The sequence below is a fragment of the Phalacrocorax carbo genome, chromosome 1 (assembly GCF_963921805.1).
Source record: "Phalacrocorax carbo chromosome 1, bPhaCar2.1, whole genome shotgun sequence".
Lineage (NCBI taxonomy): Eukaryota > Metazoa > Chordata > Aves > Suliformes > Phalacrocoracidae > Phalacrocorax > Phalacrocorax carbo.
The window spans coordinates 95,799,976-95,820,746 of record NC_087513.1 but is presented as its reverse complement, the minus strand read 5'-3'; the positions used below and the strand labels follow the sequence as shown (position 1 = coordinate 95,820,746).

The 20,771-nt window shown below is 40.0% G+C and overlaps 1 protein-coding gene across 3 annotated transcripts in view; it reads right to left on the bottom strand.

Annotated features, from left to right (window-relative positions):
- Positions 1 to 3,287: 3,287 nt before the first annotated feature.
- ALCAM (activated leukocyte cell adhesion molecule) overlaps positions 3,288 to 20,771 on the bottom strand; it is a 120,539-nt gene continuing 103,055 nt past the window's right edge. The window contains exons 9-17 of one of the 3 annotated variants that reach the window (XM_064467841.1): positions 17,172 to 17,284; positions 16,137 to 16,272; positions 15,924 to 16,061; positions 14,327 to 14,455; positions 13,556 to 13,594; positions 13,157 to 13,274; positions 11,182 to 11,238; positions 6,356 to 6,476; positions 3,288 to 4,656 (exon numbers count right to left, since the gene is read on the bottom strand). In XM_064467841.1, the coding sequence (XP_064323911.1) occupies positions 6,389 to 6,476; positions 11,182 to 11,238; positions 13,157 to 13,274; positions 13,556 to 13,594; positions 14,327 to 14,455; positions 15,924 to 16,061; positions 16,137 to 16,272; positions 17,172 to 17,284 (818 nt within the window). In that variant the 3' untranslated portion in view covers positions 3,288 to 4,656; positions 6,356 to 6,388. The remainder of the gene's footprint in view (positions 4,657 to 6,355; positions 6,477 to 11,181; positions 11,239 to 13,156; positions 13,275 to 13,555; positions 13,595 to 14,326; positions 14,456 to 15,923; positions 16,062 to 16,136; positions 16,273 to 17,171; positions 17,285 to 20,771) is intronic. The other 2 variants (XM_064467831.1, XM_064467847.1) reach the window with 2 other exon arrangements.

The following is a 20,771-nucleotide window of genomic DNA, read 5'->3' as shown; positions in this document are numbered from 1 at the left end:
GTGTTTATCTCAAGGTGTTTCTGAACTCAGTGTCTACAAATAAACAAATAATGGCGAGGGCAGCAGAGGCTCAACCTATACCGACCAGGAGATGTGAAAACGAGCACTATGGCAGGAAACGGAGGACGACGGAAGCCTTAGCTGTATCACCAGGTGGAACATGAGAACCGACAGAATGTTGGGGGGGGGGGGGGCACATATGATGAGGGAGGTACATTACTGTTTTCTCACCAAGGAACAAAATTTCCTAATAATTTATCAGCCTTTTCAAGCTGAAATTCATTATTACATCAGAGTGAATGCCTTGCTGCTAACAGAATAAATGTCTCTATTTGGAATGCAAATGAGAAAAATGTATGAATTACAGGACATGTAAAGAATTGTGAGTGGCTGGGTGGCTGGAGTTAGTCTTATTTTAAAAATTGACTTTGACATAATTAGATAATAAGTAATAAGCTTAGTTTCTGAGTCTCTGATAATTTGAAATGTAGCACACCGTTATTAAACGTGTGTGCTGCATTACACGTGAAGCGCACACAGCTAAGGTGAGGGTGTGAGTGTGGTGGTTGGTTTGTCTGCCACCTGTCCACCCCCCCTTCCTACCCTCCCGCTGTAATACGGCGGTGCCCTCCCTCGCTGGCAGGCCACGGTGAGGGAAGGCTGAAGTCAGCCTTGCTCAGCACTGAATTATGCCAGCTTGAGGATGCTACCCTGTTCCAAAGGAGCGTGAGAGCCCTTCAGGGGTTAGGAGAAGCACGTAACTAGAAGTTATGCATCTCCTGTGTTCCCTCCATCATCTTCTGCCTGGAGGAAAAAATCTGTGTGAAAAAAACCTGTATTGGGCAATTCTTGGAAACAGCCACCTGGATGGAGACACATGCTCGTCAAAACAGAGCCCAGAAACCATTTGCACAGATGTGGTTGACACAGGAGGTCATGATCTCATTTCATATGGCGCTGCTTAATCTTAGCTGAGATAATTACATACATATGGCTGTCTAAACATGAAGTCAACAGGAAGGTATCCAGCCACATGTGGTACTACAAATAAATCAGATTTAACTCTAACAGCCAGCAGCTGAGGATATTAGGTGAGTATCGGATGCTCCCTGATGAAATTTATCATAAAGAAAAAACCAAGACAACAAATTTACATTTATTCTTGCTTTGTCTGTCTCTATGGGCTGGTACCAATACGGCTGAGACTCACGTTAGGATCTCATAATGCTCACGTAATAACCGCTATAGAGTTTACTTAGTTGTAAATGTATTTCAAAGCACGACAGAATGAAAACTCTCTGTCCAGGAAAAGGTGTAACATATTGCCTAAACCACCTGTAGCGCTGGGTTGATGCTGGCAAGTCATGGCTAACCTACAGGTGACCAGGCGTGGATGGCTGGTTTTACTGGCAAGCATCGAACGCTAGCGAAGGCTCTGACCAGCCGTGAGCCCCAGCAGGGCAGTGCCTGGCGGTGCGCTACAGCCCTAGAACGGGAGGCCGTTCGGTAGCCCTTGGAACCAGAACAGGAGGTCCCTGATGCGTTGCCTTTTGCCGCATTGGCCCTACGTACGCTTTTCTTTCTTTTTGTTTTTCCCAGAGGGCCTCACCTTCTGGCCGCACCATTATCATGTTTCTGTGTGAGCGTTTTAATAGTGGTTTATATCCACTGCAGTACAGCTGTCATTCTGGATTTACTGCTTCTGGGGAAGGACTTACAGAGCTGCTGGGGAAGCCCGTGGGGTGTTTTTGCACGACGCTGCCTTCGCCGCGTGCAGGCACACCTGCTGGTTGGTGCCAAACTCAGTGGCAGTTTCCTGTACAGCCACGGACAGGCACCACACACTCCCTTAACTTCCCAGCCTTAAAACAAGAGGATCAGCTCTCGCCCGCTCCCCCTTGCCCTGATTTTAAACCGTTTGTAAGCAGGGTTTCTTTTTCCTTCCTGTGTGTAGCAAAGTGAAGGTGAACTCCGGAGTGGCGTACGAAACCAGATTTGAACGGGCCCCCTAAGACACATTGCTAGGGTATTTTTTTAACCAGGTCACAAGTAGAGACCCGCATGATGGCCTTCTGGAAGGTTTCACGTGCCTGCCAGGCACGTGCTTTCCTCCGCACGAGCGCCCGTGCTCTCTAGTCTACAAGAAGGCCCACACACCCACACCGAGCCCCTCGGGCTCCGCGGGACTTTTCGTCCCAGCCAGACTCTAGGGAGGCGCATTTGCAGGATCAGAGTCGGCAACAGCGCGAGCTCTGGGTGAGCGCCCTCCCTCGTGTCCGTACGTGCTCTTGTAAACGGAGATTTCAGACAAGCGAGTGAAGACATACTTCAGTTTTATTGTTGTTTAGGCATGGATAGAAACATTAATTCTTTTGCGCTCTTGGTTCTTGAAACGTGCCTACAGTGAAGTCGGAGCGGTGAAAAACCCGGCTCCTAGGATTGACGACTTAAAGTGCATAGGAGATCTAGCAGAATCTCAAAAGGCGAGGAGTCGGATTTATTCCCTTTTCATAGCTGTGGAAGTTGAAGGACTTTTTTTTTTTCTTCTTCTCCTCTCCCCTGTATTCCCCAGACAGCGGTATGAGAATTTTCAGCCCTTCCCTATGCTTTCCCTTATGGTCTTTGGAGGTTTCTTCTCTGCATTTAAGAACTATTTGTAGTGCTATAAACAAAGACAGGTGATGTTTGCACGCTCCTTCACAGGACTCCGTTACAGCTTCTCCTGTTCAGAGTCACGCCCACTGCGTCGGTTTTGTTTTCTTTAAAAACGTGATATCACTTGGCAGTGTTCTCGCACCAAAAGAAAAAGATATATTTGTATATAAAGTAACTTTTCTGTGTGTCCACGTTTTATTTTGGAAAAACAGGTGTTTAAAAATTTTAGAATTTTTTTAACAAAATTCTAAAAAGAAAAAAAAAATCACAATATTTACAGAGATAACAGAATGGCTTAGCCATGCAAAACAAATCACTTTGGTTTTTTTTCCCCCATTTTACTTTGGTTTAAATATTGACCAAGATCATAATTTTTCCCTTTTTGCCAAATAAACCAGTAACAAATCAAAGTTTAGAGGCATGTAACAGGATTTCCCTCTAATATTTTGTACAGCATAGAGTTTATAGGACATCTTATGTATTTAATCCATGCCAATGCACTACAGGAAGCTTTTATTAAGACATCAGTCACTACTGCCCAGACATGTAACATTTTACAAATTTACAAGTAACAGTGTTTTCTTCCCCCTAGATAATGCAAAAGTGGCAAAATACATTTCCTAACGTCCATCTTTTTCTTTTTATTTATTTATTTATTTATTTATTTATGCCTACCAGTCTATAAAAACTTACTTTTTCCCTGGATATTTGTAAATGGAAACCTGATGTTCTGCTTGCTCTGCTGTTCCTCCCCATCAAAGCCGCCTGTTACTTTCTTCCAGAAACTCACCTTCCGCACAAGATGAAGCTTCTCTCCCTTTAGCACAACCTCCTATTGGCCATTTACCCTAAAATGTTTTCTCATCAGTACCATTCTAAAAATTCCCTCTCAAGCATAAAACATGTTTATAAAGTTACAAACTTGAATGTAACTGAAGATACATAGACATTTCATTGTTACAATTATATGTACTGTTTGATAAATTAGGTACCAGTTAAAAACACTAAAATTATCTCAAGGTGCATTCAATATCTGTAGCATAGTTAACAAAAACACACAAAAAATATATATATATATTTTCCATTTTTGTGGGGAAAAAAATGCAGCTTTGATATGACCGCTTTTTGAAAAAAGTTTCCAATTCTGACTGGTATCTTTTTTGAAACGAAGAAAAGGTACAGTACTTTAAGGCAGCGGATAACATAAAGGAATCAAGATTAATCCCGATTTATTCCAGTTCCTTATCCTAATTCTAACATGAGAGACGACTGATAACGTATCAATAAAATGTGTGATTTGCTCTAGAAGAAAGGCATTATTAGCCACCGTCTGTACACAGGCTAGGAACTTCTCATTGTGTTCCTTGCTCCATAGCCAGCCTTCTCTGTGGAAACTCTTTATCCTTTCTGGCTGTTTACCTTTGCGTGGTTTTTAAAGTGTTCGCTTTTATTAACAATTTAGTTTATCCTTGTCACAGCTGTCAACCTTCCCCTTTACTGTGATTTCACGGAACAGAAAAGGAGCTCGACGTTTTCCTTTAAGACAATCTTACACTCTAGGTACTTGCTACAAAGCAGAGGCTTCACCGATAACAATCAGAATTAGACATGTACCTGCTCAAAGGGTGTCATAAAAACAACTGAAATAAAACCATTACACTATACATCAGATTAACAGCAACTCCCAGAACAAAGCCTTACAGTGTATAAAAATAGCTACGTAAAAAATTTACATAAAGGCAAACAAAAAGAAATCTTCAGTGCAGACATTTACCAAAAAATATTTCGAACAGAACACAACATGGTGACCTATTACCATGGCTGTTGCCAAAATTAGTTTGTGGTGGGTTTTTTTTTTAGCTTGATATAATTGTGTCTAAAATCCCTTTGAAAACTTGGTAGTATGATCTGTTTAATACTTGAACCATGAATAGCTGTCACTTCTTTGTATATGTTTAAATACAATCCACGTTCATGCTTCAATTGGTCTATATGTATTCTCTGAAAATATGAAAGACAAAGCCAGTTAAACATTTTGAAATATGGTAACCAAAATAACTACTCGGTATCTAACCTTCGCATAAAGAGCTACGTGAATAGTACTTTCTTCTGCCGTTCAATGACGAGAACACTTTCTTTCCCGGTAAGAATAGCTGTTGCAATATTGTTCCAGTAAATCCAACAAGGTTATCTGGTAAGTAATGGATTTATGGATAAGCTTTCTTTTATGTAGATCTACTGATCTGAAGAAATAAAGTAATTAGAGTAAAAGACTGCACTGAAGGCACAGGATGATATTTGAGCTCCTGTGTTCAGTAAATACCCTCAGCTAATTTCAGCTCCATCTAATCACCTCAATATTGCAAAACTGCAGAAGGTACCAGATCTAGAAGGAAAAAAAAAAAATACAAAGCAAGCCCTAACCACAAAGATTACAGAATTTTCTCATAGAATTGCAGTAGAAATGCTGGGTGTTTACACTGCAACATTTTCAAGATCCAAATTAATATTCCACTTCTAAATCGTTTATAGGGCATAATTTTGGTACTCCCAATTCCCTCTTTCAAACTAGTAAAACAGTGACGTTGCTAGCAAAGAGCATACAGCAACGCTCCACCTCTTCATATACTATATAATCGTTCTACCTAGTGAATTCTGAACACTTAGTGCAAAAGTAGCGCCTTGTACTTCAGAATTTCAGACAATACTAGCATACTGAAATCGTTAATAAGGAGAGCTGTCTTTATTTGAAGGAGAAATTTTTTCATCTAAAAATGAAATGAGGCAACTCTCACAACACACCCCACTGAACACTTGCCACTCTCGTTGTTAAGAGCAGTTGATGACCAACTCAAGAAACCTCAGTACGCTTAGCTGGTTTCCACACTCTTGCGCTAGAACAGCGTTAATTTAACATGGCCTTCGTTGGTCAGAAAAATGGCCTGAACCCCTACCTTGGGTACTACGGGGAGCGCAGCAGTGGTGTATGTGTATGTGAGCACCAGGTGGTGCTATTGGTGCTTTGTAACACTCCCGGAACTCCCAACAGAACTTCTGCATCTACCTGATCATTTGTATATGGTTTATTTTATAGAGATCCCAGCTTGGGAAACCGTCACACCCGTTGCATGGTTACTAACTTAACATACAGTGTCTTCTTCCAGGATAAAATTGATAATAGCGTGAGTGTGTGAAATCTTGAGTAAAAGAACAGGTTTTTTTGGTCTAAGCAAAGCTTCACGCCTCTTGCAGTGATGATGAGTAAAGCTGACTGAGGACTTAGAAACTGTTGCTTCCAGTAAGGGAAGAAGGTTCTTGTGAGCATTTCAAGTCATAACTCAAAACCTTCTAAACCATACCTAAACATACTCTTCATATACGTGCATACACAGGCGCATGTATACCACGGTGATATATCATACCAATTTGTACTTCCCCAAGTATGTGGATTAAAATAAAGCCAAGTACTAAGTTATGTCTAAATGTCAGGCTTCTTTAATACGTGCGCGTGCAGGTATGAATTCTTAACTGGCCAGGGGCTCGAGTCTGTGTGTCCTAATACTGCACCACTCAAAATCACTCCACTGCCTCTCAAAGGGGAGCAACAGACTCCAGGCTGCCGCTGTGATGGCTAGACAGAGATCACTACAGAGAAATGGCGGACAGAGAGATGTTAAACGCTGCAGTATGAAACACTTACTTACCTGGAATGACGACTGACATATTTTGTCTCTTAAGTTTCAGATTTATGATTGTTTTCTTCTAGTTTTTTGTTTTCTTCTATATTTCCAAGATCTTTGTCTACATGTTTTGATGCTGTCCTATAATGAAAAATTGAGGTCATTTTTACAGGTCTAGAGCATTTCTTTCCATCCTCACATCAACGACACCATCTCCTCCCCTCTCAGCAATACATGAAATTCTTACAGTTCTGATCTGAGCAGAGCAATAGGCTTGCATATGTCTGTAAATAGACCAATAGCACCAGTTCCCCCACTGGAGCTAGCACCATGTATAAGCATGTTTTACTTCTGGAGGAATTCAGAATCATTCTGAGCTAACAGACATTTAGTGAGGTTAAACCAGTTGTGCAGATCCACGTTTCTTGACAAATTAATTGCGTAGGTTGTTTCAATAAACAAGAGTTTGCTTTAAGGCGTACTAAAATGTTACAAGTGAGGCTAAGATATCTTGATCAACACAGCAATCTTTTGTGTGCTTGTAGTAATTGACTTTCAGAGCCCGTGCCAAACGGAAGCTCTTTGAAGAAATTAATGAAAATTCTACCACCACCAAAAAAACTCACTCTGGCTTCCAGATCCGTGCTGGCTACGACTGACAAGCTTTGGGTAAAGAAGAGATTGTGTAAATGTTTGGGGGGGGGGGGGGGGGGGGGGGCGGGGGGGAAGGAAAAAAAAAGAGGTATGCCTCATTTAAAATAGCAGGTCTTCCTTAATGCAAGTAGAGGAGATGAATTAATGAGTTAAGTGCTTAGTTTAGCTTAGCACAATAAAACCACTAAGCCATTCATTTAATGTGTGAGAAGCCTCACTGTCTGCCAAGGTGAGAGATTCCTGCAGCGCTGCGATAACATTTTGAAGGCCGCAATTTTTACAATGTAAATGGGCAAATGTGTTTGAGTGGGACAAAGTAAATCCCTTGTGTCAAAGCAGATTATTGTATACGCATTTTCTCTATGGATAATTTGTTTCCCCTACAGAAAAGTAACCTCTGTTGTGACAGATGCGTGCATATGCTCACCCTTGCTTCAGGGTAAAGACCCGTAGTGACACTGACTTGCAAAATACAATGAAGACACAGGTTAGCAAGCTAGTGTGACATGTCACGCTGACACCATGCAGGTATGTACCTCCCAAAACCACTGATCCAAATATTTGCTAGTGGAGTGTTTCTGTGCACATCCTCCATCTGAGCAAAGGCCGCCAGCAGTGGCTAAGCACTACATGTGCCATGAGCTGGAATTAGCCTTGAACAGTACTGTTAAGAGAGTACAGTTTAGTTCTTGTCTCAGAAGAGCACCTGAGAGGGTGCACCTAACCCTCGATGCCTCCGGGAGTGCTGCTGAAATGCTGCTCTCTGGGCTGGGGAGCAGCGTGTGAGGTGGAGGGCCGGGGGGCACGGGATTCCGGGCCCAAAAATCCCACCTAATACACTGAATGGGACCTTTCTAAAATCTTTTTGGTTTTAGAGTAGGTTATTTCCTGAGCGGCTATAAGTCTTGGTGCTTCAAAGCTGCATTCACCTTTTACTATTGGTTTTAGAGTGCCTCTGTTACGTTTGTGGGGTTGACAGCAAGGTTTCTGTGCTGAAAACCCACTTACTGCAAAGATCCAAACTTCTGCTTATCACAGACAAGTTTAATTTTTCAGACGTTGAGATTATGTCACAAAGTAACTTGTTCTACACTGGTAAATTTCTACTGTGCAGTAACTTCCTACTTTCTTCTGGTATTCAAAACCTGAAACACGTGATGTGCACAGAAGGAAAGGATATAAGATGCAATGAAGAAGAAAATTCAGTGCTTTGGTAGAGATTGGCCTTCTGTGATCTTAACCTTTAACAAATCTCTTTAATCCTAGTAAAAAGCTCAAATCCTCAAACAAACAAATCCCTTAAAAAATTAAAAACCTTCTTTTTAAACTGTAAAAAAAAAAAGTTTGTTTTGGGTAGAGCACAGGATTTGGCTCGTCATGTGGCTAATGAACCTTTTCCATAAAGAAGCCTTACAAAATTGGAGACAGTAGGGAAAGAGATGAAAAGCCAAAGAATCTGGACTCAGGCAATTACCTGAGCTGCAATGAGTTGGAGGCAAGAAAGCAGTATATGCACGTCTGCCCTCGTGTAACCGCTTATGTCTGTGGTTGGAAACAAGGGAGCCAACTGGATGGACTATTGGCATGGCTCAGTGTGATCTTGGGGTTTTTTTTTGCCTCTTATCAAGAGTTTTACAGTGCCCAAAGCAGACTGGATTTCATATGCCCTGACACTAACAGCAGAGGTAACTCTAGCTAGCATTACTGGTCTTTTGGTTAATATTGGTCAGTGACTAAACCCAGCAGGTTCTGCAATGAGATCAGGTTTTGATTTTTAAAGTGTTCTATTTTAGTTCTGGATTCAATGAAACTATGCCCCTGTTCACTAAAAGTCACCTCCATTTTCCTAAAGAAAAATGGGTGAAAAAGGGAGATTTATAAGGCAGGCGACCAAGAACTCTTTTGAAGGATGGTATATACCACTTGCTTGAAATGAGAGCAGCAGTAGTTTTTAATGTCTGACAATCAGATGGATTTCGATTCTCAGTGCCCAAGACTGAAATACAGCAGCTTAATGCTGGTGGTTCGGTGATCTTGCTGACTTTTTTCTTCTTTTTTGTTCCCCAAATACTGATATATAGGCGGATTCACCAGCTCAGCACAAGCAATACTGCTGCCTTTTTTAGTGCTATCTAAACAGCGTTATTAAGAGACAGAGGAGGAATTTTGCACTGAGTTGCAGCAGTGTGATCCACTGGCTGTGCTCTGCCAGCAGCAGAGGAATAGGCGACCCTGGCATGGCACCAAACCTCAGGGCCCGACAGACGTGGCCTGGGTCTGTAACAGAGGAACGGCTCAAAACATGGGTTTCCATCGCTTCCTGAGGTGACTTGAGGCACAGGACAAACGGTCCTTTGTCAGCTTAACATTCAACAACAGTTGTCCCTTACTTTTTTTGTGCATTAACTACTGTCAGCTTGCTCCATTTGCAACTCAAGAGCAACTTCCCAATGATATCTGAGCAGCTGGGCAACACAGTCCGGATGGGTGCAAATATTCCAGAGGATTTGCTGAAAAGGGCAAGACAGCCCACTTTGCCCAGGCTGTCTCACACACTTTATCTATGGTTCCACAAACAAAGCCTGCACCTTAGCATGCTCTGGCCCCATCGTTCTGAAGAGTGAGAATTGACTTGTATGAATATGATTTTACTTGTGTCTCTACACTGGTTTTTTTAATTCATTTGTAAAACATGGATCATTCTTAGCTCTTGCTAAAATTATGAGTCATATTTTATATGCTTGCTCTTCAGGAAAATAATTATCCGCAGGGAATCCTAATCAAAATATCTCTGTAAGTAGTACCAAAGTGAGGTTTTTAATTTCCTTTGGAGTGTGCGTGTGCACGCGCGCTGAGGGGCTGTTGTTTTCAGGGATTTTGTTTAGATAATGTTCATAGCATTGTTTTTAATACAAAGACCATTTTCCATCTCAAATGTTTTGCCTGCACATAGATGACTCAAGCATTGTTGTCAGGTTTTAATTTCTGATTTCTTTTAATCTCGCAAGCCTAGTCCTCACCCTCAATACTGTTTAAGGAAGGAAAACTGCAGTGCTTTTGTCCTTGTTGCCCAAGCTTGCGATAATGACAGGTAATTATTTTCAAATGTCCATCAGTAGGAAAAAAAGGCTGAGATATTAGAAAAACATTCCAGTTTGGAAACGAGTGACCATTCTTTAATTTGTGCCACTTTTGTTGTAGTTGTGTGACATGAAGTGACACTTTCAGAGATGGGAATTGCACAAAAACCAACACAAATGCTGAGTTTGTTCAAAACGTACAGCAAGTTTCCTACGTATTTGACCTGCCATATTTGGATTCATATGTTAGTTTCCTTAGAAGCACCAGAAAAGCAGAACTGTTATGCGTCAAGCATTCAGTTTCAGAGACACTAGTAACATTCTTGATTACTCTGACCTGAGAAGAATTTCAAGAGTTTGGTGTGCTCTGAGTATGAACAATCTTAAGGCTGCTGCTGTGCTCTGCTTTGCTGCATTTTGAACCACTTTAACCTTGACCTAGCTTCACGTGACTTGAGATTTGTGCACCTCCAAACCCAAGGAGCAAAAATGCGACCAAGGTCCAATCCACACGCGAAACTTCCATGCCTAGAGAACAGGGATACAGGATGCTGGGTGCATTCTTTTATTTCTAAACCTTTAATTTGTGCTGTACTCCCGGCTGTTTCTGGCAAGGTGAAAATCTCATATATGAAGGATTTGCTGAAGATGGGGGTCCTAGACTCACTTGACTGAGGTCTGACAAAAATTTTAGAAAGATTCTGAAGTGCTAAGTTATATTCTGTTTGGTGCAAATTAATTTAAAAATTCCTTCTTGGAGAAAGGAGAAACCTGTAGGAAACAAGTCTTTGGCCTTCTGCTCAGATGAAGGAGAAACATAGCATGCTGGAGTAGGAAGCCTCAACTCTTTATTCAAGAGGGGGCTGGTTGCGGGATGTGGAATACAGATGAGTCCCTGATTTATGGGATAATATTCATAGTGAAAAGAATATGTGGCAATAATCAGCTTTTGCATCAAGTGGAGCTGAGGCAGTGAATAACTGTATAAGTGATTTATTGTGAATATATTCCAAGGCTACAAGTATAATTCCTACTTAGTGTGGATGACAAGACAATAGAAGATTATACAAACCACAACACCAATAATGAAAAAAAAGTAATGTTTTTCTTGCCTCGGCAGACTTGGAAAGTTCTGTGCTGCTGCCTTCTCAGACTTTCCTTTGGCGTCACTTTGGGGATAGAGATTAGGTGAGTTACTGTTCAAGGGTGGGTTCAAAAAATAACTAGTAACACTCTTGGCCTGTATGGAGATGGAGGGATTGAAAGGTGCTTTTTCCACAGTCTACCCTGATTTCTAGGCTATAATTCATGCTGAAAACTCTGTCAGAATAGGTACTGACACTCTGCTTGCTCTTGCAAGTATGGTGTGCAAAAAGCAGAGAGGATAACAACAGATCAACTTAAATATACGCTGAGAATAGGAGATTGTCAGTGATGATGCATCAATTATGATGATGCTCCAGAGGCCAGCAACCATGCATCACATAAGACGACTATTATTTAACTAAAAAGGGATTTTTATTTTGTTCACAGTCAACCTGTCTAATCAATTCTAGGTCTAATTTTTAGTCTAAGCTTGTAGAAGAGAAGTTGAGCATGAGGAAAAGAAGTGGTGTCCAATTAAAATAAACTGTATCCTATCTTTGAAGCTGAAAGAGTTATCTTAAGTCATAAAACTCTTCTCATCAAAGAACATGCTATATTCTAAGATTCCTGTTAGCTCTCCCCACTAAATAATGGTACAAGAAAAGATACATCACTTTCTTTGCCCTCCTTATACCCAAACCACCTCTTCCAAAAATCCCAAACCAGTGAATCACAGTTTCATGAGTCCACATTCTCACACTCAAAAGGAAAGACAAAAGAACATGATCCTAGACATTATTACACTAGCAGCAAAGTGTGGGAGAAAGAGCTTAACATTATTAGGACTTTTTAATTTCTACCAAAACAAGCATAAGCTTTGCAAAAAATATTTTTTTCCCCTGTGTAACATCTGAATATGGTTCTGTGCTTGGGTAATTTATAGCAGTTCTTTCTTTGAAAAACTTCCAAAACCTGCTCAGTTATGGCTGGAGCAAAATCCTTATGTATTCTCCAAAAAAGACTATTCGGAAGCAGATGGAGAATTCCTTGTTGTACTTTCACATCAATGAAAACACATTTGTTCATAGTAAAATCCCACTGGTATATTTTAGATCTCATTTAATCTAATTTTAATGAAAGGTCATAGAAAGAACAACTGAACTTTAAGATTGCTTCTATACCTGTACAGATTTGTGCATGTGATGCATAACTACCTTGATCTTTCCTGTTAAGAAGCAGCTCTAAGGTACCCTTCAGAGCACAAGCCTGCCCTCAGTTCTCCCTGGAGACCAATGTACGGGGATAAGGCCAAATGGCATATAGTCACGGCTATCTTAAGATGGAGAAATGTGATTACTTTTTGAGAACATCCCATTTATTTTCTAAAGTGAGCCTGTGTGACAATAAAGAAACTTGAAAGCAAGCAGGACTCACTGGCAAATCCTGGTCTATGCCTAGGATGGCTAAAACATATTCATTTGGACGACAGCTTCTACTTTTTCAGCAACGCAAGGTCTATCTCTACCAATTTTACTTCAGAGATCTCTAAGTATATATGGACAAATGAATTAAGGATCTCTCTTCTCCCTGAGCTGGTTTAGACTTTTTCTGTAATTTAATCCATTTTTAAAGCAAACAAGCTGCTCAACTTCTAAGTGAAGAGCTTCTAGTACCAAAAGCCACACAGAGGTAACATAAGTAGCAGGTACTACAATTAAACGCAAGAATCAGCACAGACTTGGCTGTCACAAAACAGAACCTCATTACAGGTGATGATCTATGAAAAGTCTTGGAGTCCCACCTCCAGGAGATGTGTCCTGTTAAGCATTAGCACAAGCTGATCACAGGTACCAGGTTTCCTTTCTCTATTAAATCCACCTACTGTAACAGCTTTTCCCCACTCAGACTACTGGAATGCTGCAGGAAGGAAAACAGGTGAACATACATTTCCACTTATGATTTCATTTTTCAATTAGTATCAAGTTTTCCATAAATTCTTACTTTGATTTCTTCACATAGAGCCAGTAGACAACACCTGCAACCAGAGCAGCCAGCAGAAGACCGACTACAATCCCCACTATTAGCTTTGCCTGGTCATTAACCTTTTCGCTATTGTCATCTGAAGCAAAGAAGAAAAGTTAATGAGGTGACACCATTTCTAAAGAATTTCCATCAGAAACAAGAAAAGGGGTCACAAAGGAAAAATTTCAAAAAGTAGGCGTTGCTCTTAAAAACACATTTAAGGCTCCAAGAAAGTCACATGCTTAGTCAAATATGGCACTAGCTATTTCAAATCAAGTCCAGCTTCGAGGGACTGTGGAAATTGTTCTGTGATGCTACATAGGTCTTGAACCGAGACAATCAACGGAAAGGGTTACAGAGACAGAAGAGCATACATACCACTTCTATCCTCTGGCTCATCGTATTCTGGAATGCTTACTGAAATGAAAAAATGTTAAAATTAAGACAAAATGTGTTAGACCTGAACATCACTTTCAATTGCCTATTTACAGCAACGACAGAAATGCTGAAACTTAATGCAGTATTTGCCAAACAACAAGGTAATTAATCTTACCTTTAAGCAGAAGTCTTTCCTTTGTAACTATAATATAGCAACTTGAAGAATCTTTTTCAAAACCAGTAATACTAATCTCTGAAATATTTCTGACTGAGCATTTCTGTGCTACCCTTCCACAAACTGTAGCTTCTCACCACCTTTCATCACTGAAAAGTGACATTTGATTAAAAGTCCAGTACGGCTGACATCTGTTCTGAATCAAGGAATACCAGTAATAATAAACTGGAATTTGGGGACTAAAAGATTATGTAAATTTAGTAATGAATACAGACTTTAATCTTCGTAAATAATGTATTATTTTGCAATATTTTTGTACTATTATGTTGTAATATTGTGTTGTAATATTCACAAAAGTAAGTAATATATTGCATACACGAGATAGCTAGCCAGTCACGAAGCCTAAGTGACTTTATCCAGAAAGCTATCAATAAATTTTATGTAGGACCGATCCAGACTGGACTCACAATTACTTGACTTACGACAAAAAGGTTAAATATCTTAGTAACAACAATACTATGCAGACCTCCTCTTCATTTGACTGTGAAGTGTGGGTAGTTTATGTGAAACTACAACGGTCTCTAGAAGACACTCACTAGCAGAGACGTTCAGGGAGGTCACAGTCCTTTCTAGCTCATTTTCTGCAATGCAAGTTAAAGTCACATTTTCCTCGGGAGCAATTACAATTTTACTGGAAAATTTTCCATTAACATATTTGGTCTCCTCTGTCTGAAAAGGTAAAAAAATGAAGATTAGTGTCTGTGAAAAATGCAAAGAATAATACGTACATTACCTGTATTACACATTCAAAATGTTCAGAGGGAAGTAACTTTCACCTAATATTGCAGTTTTCCAAACAATAATGATATAAATAATGCATTATTTCATTAAATGGTAATGTGAGTATTTGCAAGAAAACACTTTGGTGAAGATATCCAATTATAGCTACGTTTTGTACAGTGTACGCTGTAAGACCACTGATAAAGAGGCATTTTTGAGAAGGTTCACATTCTGTATTTGCTTTTATTTCTTTCAACTACTTGAAAAATATTCAAAGGGACAAAATTCTTAAAGAAAACCCAAACCCCAACTTCTAAGTTCTCATTTCTTTCCATCTCGCTGTTTTTCATTCCTGTCTTCATAAGGAAAATAATCACTGTAAATTTTTCACTTTCTGGCATTCCAAGTTGGTTCCACACTATGCGTTCTTTTGCCAGGCTGCACATATTTAGTAATACCTGCAGTGCCTGTACTGTCATAGTGAGTGAAATTGTTCCTTAAATTTGCTGTACATCATTCTTGGATTAATACAATGTCCAAAGAAAATGATTTTCAGTCATTTACATGGCTTCAAGACAATTCCTGGCCTATAACTTCAAGTAAATGGACAAATTTTGACAGCTATACATAATTTCTGTAGGATTACAGCAAAACCTAATGGAGTAATGAAATCTACAGGAGCACTGTGCATTGTAATTCCAGTTTCTGACTGGTTGTATAGATGTCTCATTTATTTCTCCTGCTAAGGCAAAATACTTTGCATGTGATTTGGTAATCAACATGAAAATATGTCAGCTTGCTCATTTTCCAGGTATTCTTCCTGCTGCGTATGGGTACTCCTTATTTCTCCCCCAGGATGACTGCATCATGGTTCTGTTTCCAGTGCGAAACAACAAGTATAACAAAAACAACTACAAAAATTAGGATAAAAACTGCAATGCACGTAAGGAACTATATTGACTATTTTCTGACTTGTACTTGCCATCTTTAATTACATTCCACCCAGTTAATGCCTCCATCAAGTACCCTTTTGCTTTCTAATACAAGTTCTATAGTTCCATCATTATTTGTAAATTCTTTATGCAACGGCAAAATTGCCACATTACCCAGATAAAATGACTAAGTACCCCCACCTAAAAATGTATATTTCATTTGTAAACTTTTCTTTTTCCTTCCAGCTTCAGCTTGTAGCCAGTGGATCTTCCGTGCCTTCACCTGCTCTATTCAAAAAGACCTTTATAATCAGAAATCATCCATGTAAGTACCACGTAGCTACAGCTACCACTTAACCTTCTCTTAGATAAATGAAATAGACTTAGTTTCTTCAATCTCACTGCCTGGAAAATAGTCCTTGGCTTTAAATCACATCTTCTGTGCACTATCTTTTGGTGAATAAAGTAATAAGAAAGATACTTGCTTTATTTATGATGCTTCCACTACCAGTAACTGTCCATTGCACTGCTGGTTTGGGGAAACCTTCCACATGGCAGACAATTGTTTTAGACATTTTATTTGTGTTGGTTTTCTTTGTCATTTTGATTTGAGGTTTTCCTACAAGAACAATATTACAGTTAACCATTTTGTTTGAAAAGGATCATTAATAACCATAGCTATCTGCTCCCTTACCTTCCACAATAAGTTTAAGTGTCTTTCTTTTCTTTAACCCTTCAACCTCCTGTAGAGTAGTTTCGCAGATGTAGTTTCCAGCATCCTGATATTGAAGACTTGAAAATGATGGACTTGTTTGCATTCTGGTATTGTCCTGATAAAGTAAGGAGTTAATCTCTGAATTCTAACTCAGAATACATTAACCTCTAAATTACAAATGTGACTACTCTCAACAGAGTTTTTCATATGCTTTGGTTGATTAGAGCCTTACTGTTGAAGTGTTCCCCCATTTATAACTACATTCAAATAGCTGACAGCAACATAACAGCATGAAAAGTGGAAACTACCAGAGGTTTACAAAAGCCACCTCCCTTCTTCTTGAACAACCTTCCTTTCAAATCAAGGGCATAGATGTGATCAATTGTTAGTTCTGAGCTTTTCTAGTGGGCTAGACAAAAACACAAGTGGTTCAAGCTGTGTGAGACACAGGCAACTCTCCCTCTAGGAACCAGGGTTACGAGATCAATGTATGCTACTAAACAACTATCAGGTATCATTATTTTTAGTACCCAGCAGTACAGGTTTAATTTAAACCCACGATCTATGACAGCTACCTTTTTCACCAGCCACTGAACACCAGTTGCTAACATCTGATCCCTCAACCTGCCTTGCTGCCCTTTTATTATGGTTATTGCAGCCAAGACCAAGCCTGTCTCTGAGAAAATGATTAATAAATCCAAATTCCTCCAAATGGGCTTTCCTTCTTAAAAGGATCTGATCCTGATTCTCAAAGGGCAAAAAGTTGTACAGTAGGCTTCACTTCTCTCCATTTGAAAATCGAGCCGATAATTATAGTAACTGATTTTCAGTCATCAACCTGAGTCAGTAGCTCTCATTTTAGCAATATGTGTAAGGCTCGTTTTAACAATATTCTTTAAAAAGCCCAATAAATGACTGCCTTCCTTCCTTCCTTCCTTCCAAAACACTGAAGTAGCAGCAGTAATATGAAGAGATGAACACTCAGATGAAGTGTGAAGTAGATGAATTACTGACCTTTATCCAAAACACAGTTGCATTTCTACTAGAAGAAATCGTGCATGACACAGGCAGGGCCTCTCCAATCTGTTTTGTGACTTCTCCGCTAGGAGTAAGCTGCAAATCCAAATCTGGGATAGAAAGAACATTTGTCAAAAGTTCATCTCAGAATGCCTGGCCACTTCAAAGGCTTACCAAGGAAAGAAAACGTTACTCATTAAACCCAAGATTTCAGTCCTTCAATAAAATCTAAATCGATTTTACAGGGGAGAAGAAAGAATTATTCTAAAATAGGCGCTGCAGAACGTTCACTTTTTTACTGTCATTACAGGCTAAAAAGAAAGCAAAAACTCACTAATCACTAGACAAATTGATAACTTTTTTTCACTTTGTACTGCTGAAAGGATGACAGGGAAGGTGCAAGAAGCGGAAGGAGTACTTCACATAGCAGCATGTGCATCTTGGAAGGGGAAGCACAGACTGCTGTGAGGGTAGCTTGCTATGGACCAGGTAGGATTTTATCTTTAGCGGAGGACTCGTGCAGGTGGGGACAGATTAACCTGAACAGTAAGCATGGAGAAGAGGATAGGAGGACAAGGGGTAACTTTCTAAAATCTGATAAAACAAGTTGATTTTTATCCTCAGCATCTGGAGAGAATAAGGATGGTCAATAGAGGGTGAGACATGACACTGACTGAAGGGGCAAAGGGCTAGGGAGCTATACACGAGGCCCTTTGATTTATTTGTTTTCATTTGTAACTTAAAAAGCCATTTTTGTGTAACTCAGAGTCCAAGCTTTGCCTGACCTGTTTTGGCTCGAGGGAAATTGCAGAGTCAGGGAAAGCTGTCTTTGACACAAGGCAGGGTGACAGCCAGTAACAAAGAGGTCATGAAACACTGCTCTAGATTTTTCCTAGTATATGGATCTGGTGGGCTAGCAGTTTCCTTTACAAATAATAATTAAAAAAAAAAGCTACACGGAAAGAAAAGCAGAGTTTGCCAAGCTAAACCTCTGTTTTGCTCCCCTCTCACAGTGCCTTGCTTGTAAGCCAAGTTGCCTGGTTGAATGACTGTCACAGATGTGTGCACGCACACAGACTCAAACAGCAAGCCTGCACGATTTCATCATGAATATAGTGCTTGCTAGAAAATGACTGCAAAAGATCCTTTTGGCTTTTAAGCAGAGTTTAAAAATAGCTTAAGGCAAAATCACAGTTGGTAGGGGGAAGCGAAAATAGTGAGTTTTCCTTAACAAAACAGTGAACTTAGCTACTGGCTGCATTCAGTGGTTGCCCTGGGAACACCATTATAATTAAAGGCAGAACTTCAGGGAACAACTAAGGTCCATCCTCCTGTACTATTAGTCTGCATTATTATCTGTGTTAGAGTCTACTGCCTAGTCTGAGAGGTCACAGGAACTGTACTTGCATCTGTGCATGAGTAAAGCAAAGATCTTACTGAAGAGATAAAATGGCATTTTGTTTCTGTATTCTTACGGGTATTTCTCCCCCTACCTCCCCAAACTAGTAAATGCAACCCAACTGAGAAGGCACTGCAGATCTTACCATTGCTTCCACAAGAAGAAAAAAAAAATAAATCAAAAAAGGATTTGTATACAAATTCAGGTGGTGCATGGGATGTGTTTCTTCTTGCTCCATTACTCTTGAGCATATACTAACAAGACAGAGGGGTGGTTGAAGAAAAAGCTGAGATTTCCCACCCCACGTGACTTTCCTTCAACATCTACTTAAACCTTTTGTTCTTTGAAGCAAGACAACACCTCAAACCCAAGAGATCCCTGAAGACCATAGAGGAGAGATTCCCTTCACATACACCCCAGGAAGCAGAAATTCATTACATTTTTGGCTTTCATCTCAAGCAAGACTGACACTGAGCCCAGAGCAAGCCTTCAACCCAGTCTTCCTCCAGGGTACCATGCCTGCACCCCTAGCACCCCTCCCCTTTTTGTGATATAACTGAGACTACAATCCCTCTCACACAGTGGTCTTGGTTGCTATAGAAGTTCAGGAAAATTTACAGTGAGATGAACTGCACAGCTCAGAGCAGTATTTGTAAGGTGATTTATGAGGCAAGTATGGAATTAAGCTACTATTTAACATAGGATCCCCCCTAAGAACTCTATATAGAGCAATTTAATTTGCATTAATATTCTGCCAGTTTATCTGTAGGGCCCACAGAGAAATGCGATGTAGATACTTTTTCCTCTCAACTTACATGGTCCATTAGTAAATTATCTTTTCCTGGTACAGAAGTATGAGGAGAAAATATTTCTTGCATACAGAAGACTGTCAAAATTCATTTTCCTTGCTGTTGAAAGAGAAACTTTGTTGCAAGAATTTTCCGTGCATTTCCCGTTTGGCTTTGAAATGTTCTTCATAAACAAACTTCTCATCAGGCACCATTTTCAATACACACTAGCTCTTAATGTGGTCTCACTTGAAGTCTTGCATTGATTTCAGTGCTGTCTTTGCATACCAAGTAGCAGAGGCAAGAGGCTAAGAATGCGTTGTGCATGTATTACCACATCATGTGAGAGAGGTATGGAATTAATGTGGGGAAGACTGGAGCAAACATTTCAGTTTTGAAACTCTACTGCAGATATAGGACAGGCTCCCAGCATTTAAAAGAGGCCTCCAATGGAATACTGTGCTACGACTGGGAAAATTATGCACAGCACTTGCCTGTAGCCTGAACTCCCCAAATATACTAGCAGACAATCAGAAACTTCTCCTAGTATACCGACAATAGATTTTTTTCCATGCAACATTCAAAAGTTGATTTCCCCTCTATTTTCAATGAGTCTGTAGCACAAGAAAAGACTATAATATATACCTACAGAGAAACAAATATGCTAAATTTCTAAAACTTTTCATTTACTGGAAGGTTCGCAAACCTGTTTCCCCAGAAAACACATTTAGCAGAAAGAAAAGCATCACTAAGATGAAGTCCCACAGCCCTACTCCATATGGGGTTGCGTGTGCAGAAACTATTATAATGAGATTAAAGAAAAGGGAATGTAGATTAAAACAGTCACCCATTTCTTCATAGCTGAGGGAAGGTATGCCCGTGCTCTACCACCAGGTGCTTTCCTTGCCTCGCACAGGTACACTTCTATAGCAGTGCAAGTGGTTGTAAACAGCTTTTGCCCTGGCCCCCTCCCTTTTTCTTCCTGGCCTCTGCCAGTTTTGCTCACCTGATTGTGGGCAAACTCAATCAAGGCACAGAGCTGGCAGAAAATTAACAACCTAGTGTAAAAAGGCCAAACCCACAGCATAAATCCCGTTCTGTTGCTCCCTGTGTTGAGGGACAAATTATGCCAACCACAAGCACTCAATTCTGCTGGGCTTCAAACGGGGACCTTGCTACACAGATCTTGCATCAGATGCTTTAATGTCAGTTTTCAGCTTTCTGTGAAGCTCGTAATTTACATTCATGGTAGAAAAAAAGAGCTTGGTATTGAGCCAGAATGTTTTGCTACAAAAATATTTAAGTGCTATAATGTGCTAATGTATTTTCATACCAGCAAGAAGCTACCCTACCTAGACACTGAAAGGAACCAGTGTCATTATAATGCTCAATAAAATCTGTTTGGGAAAA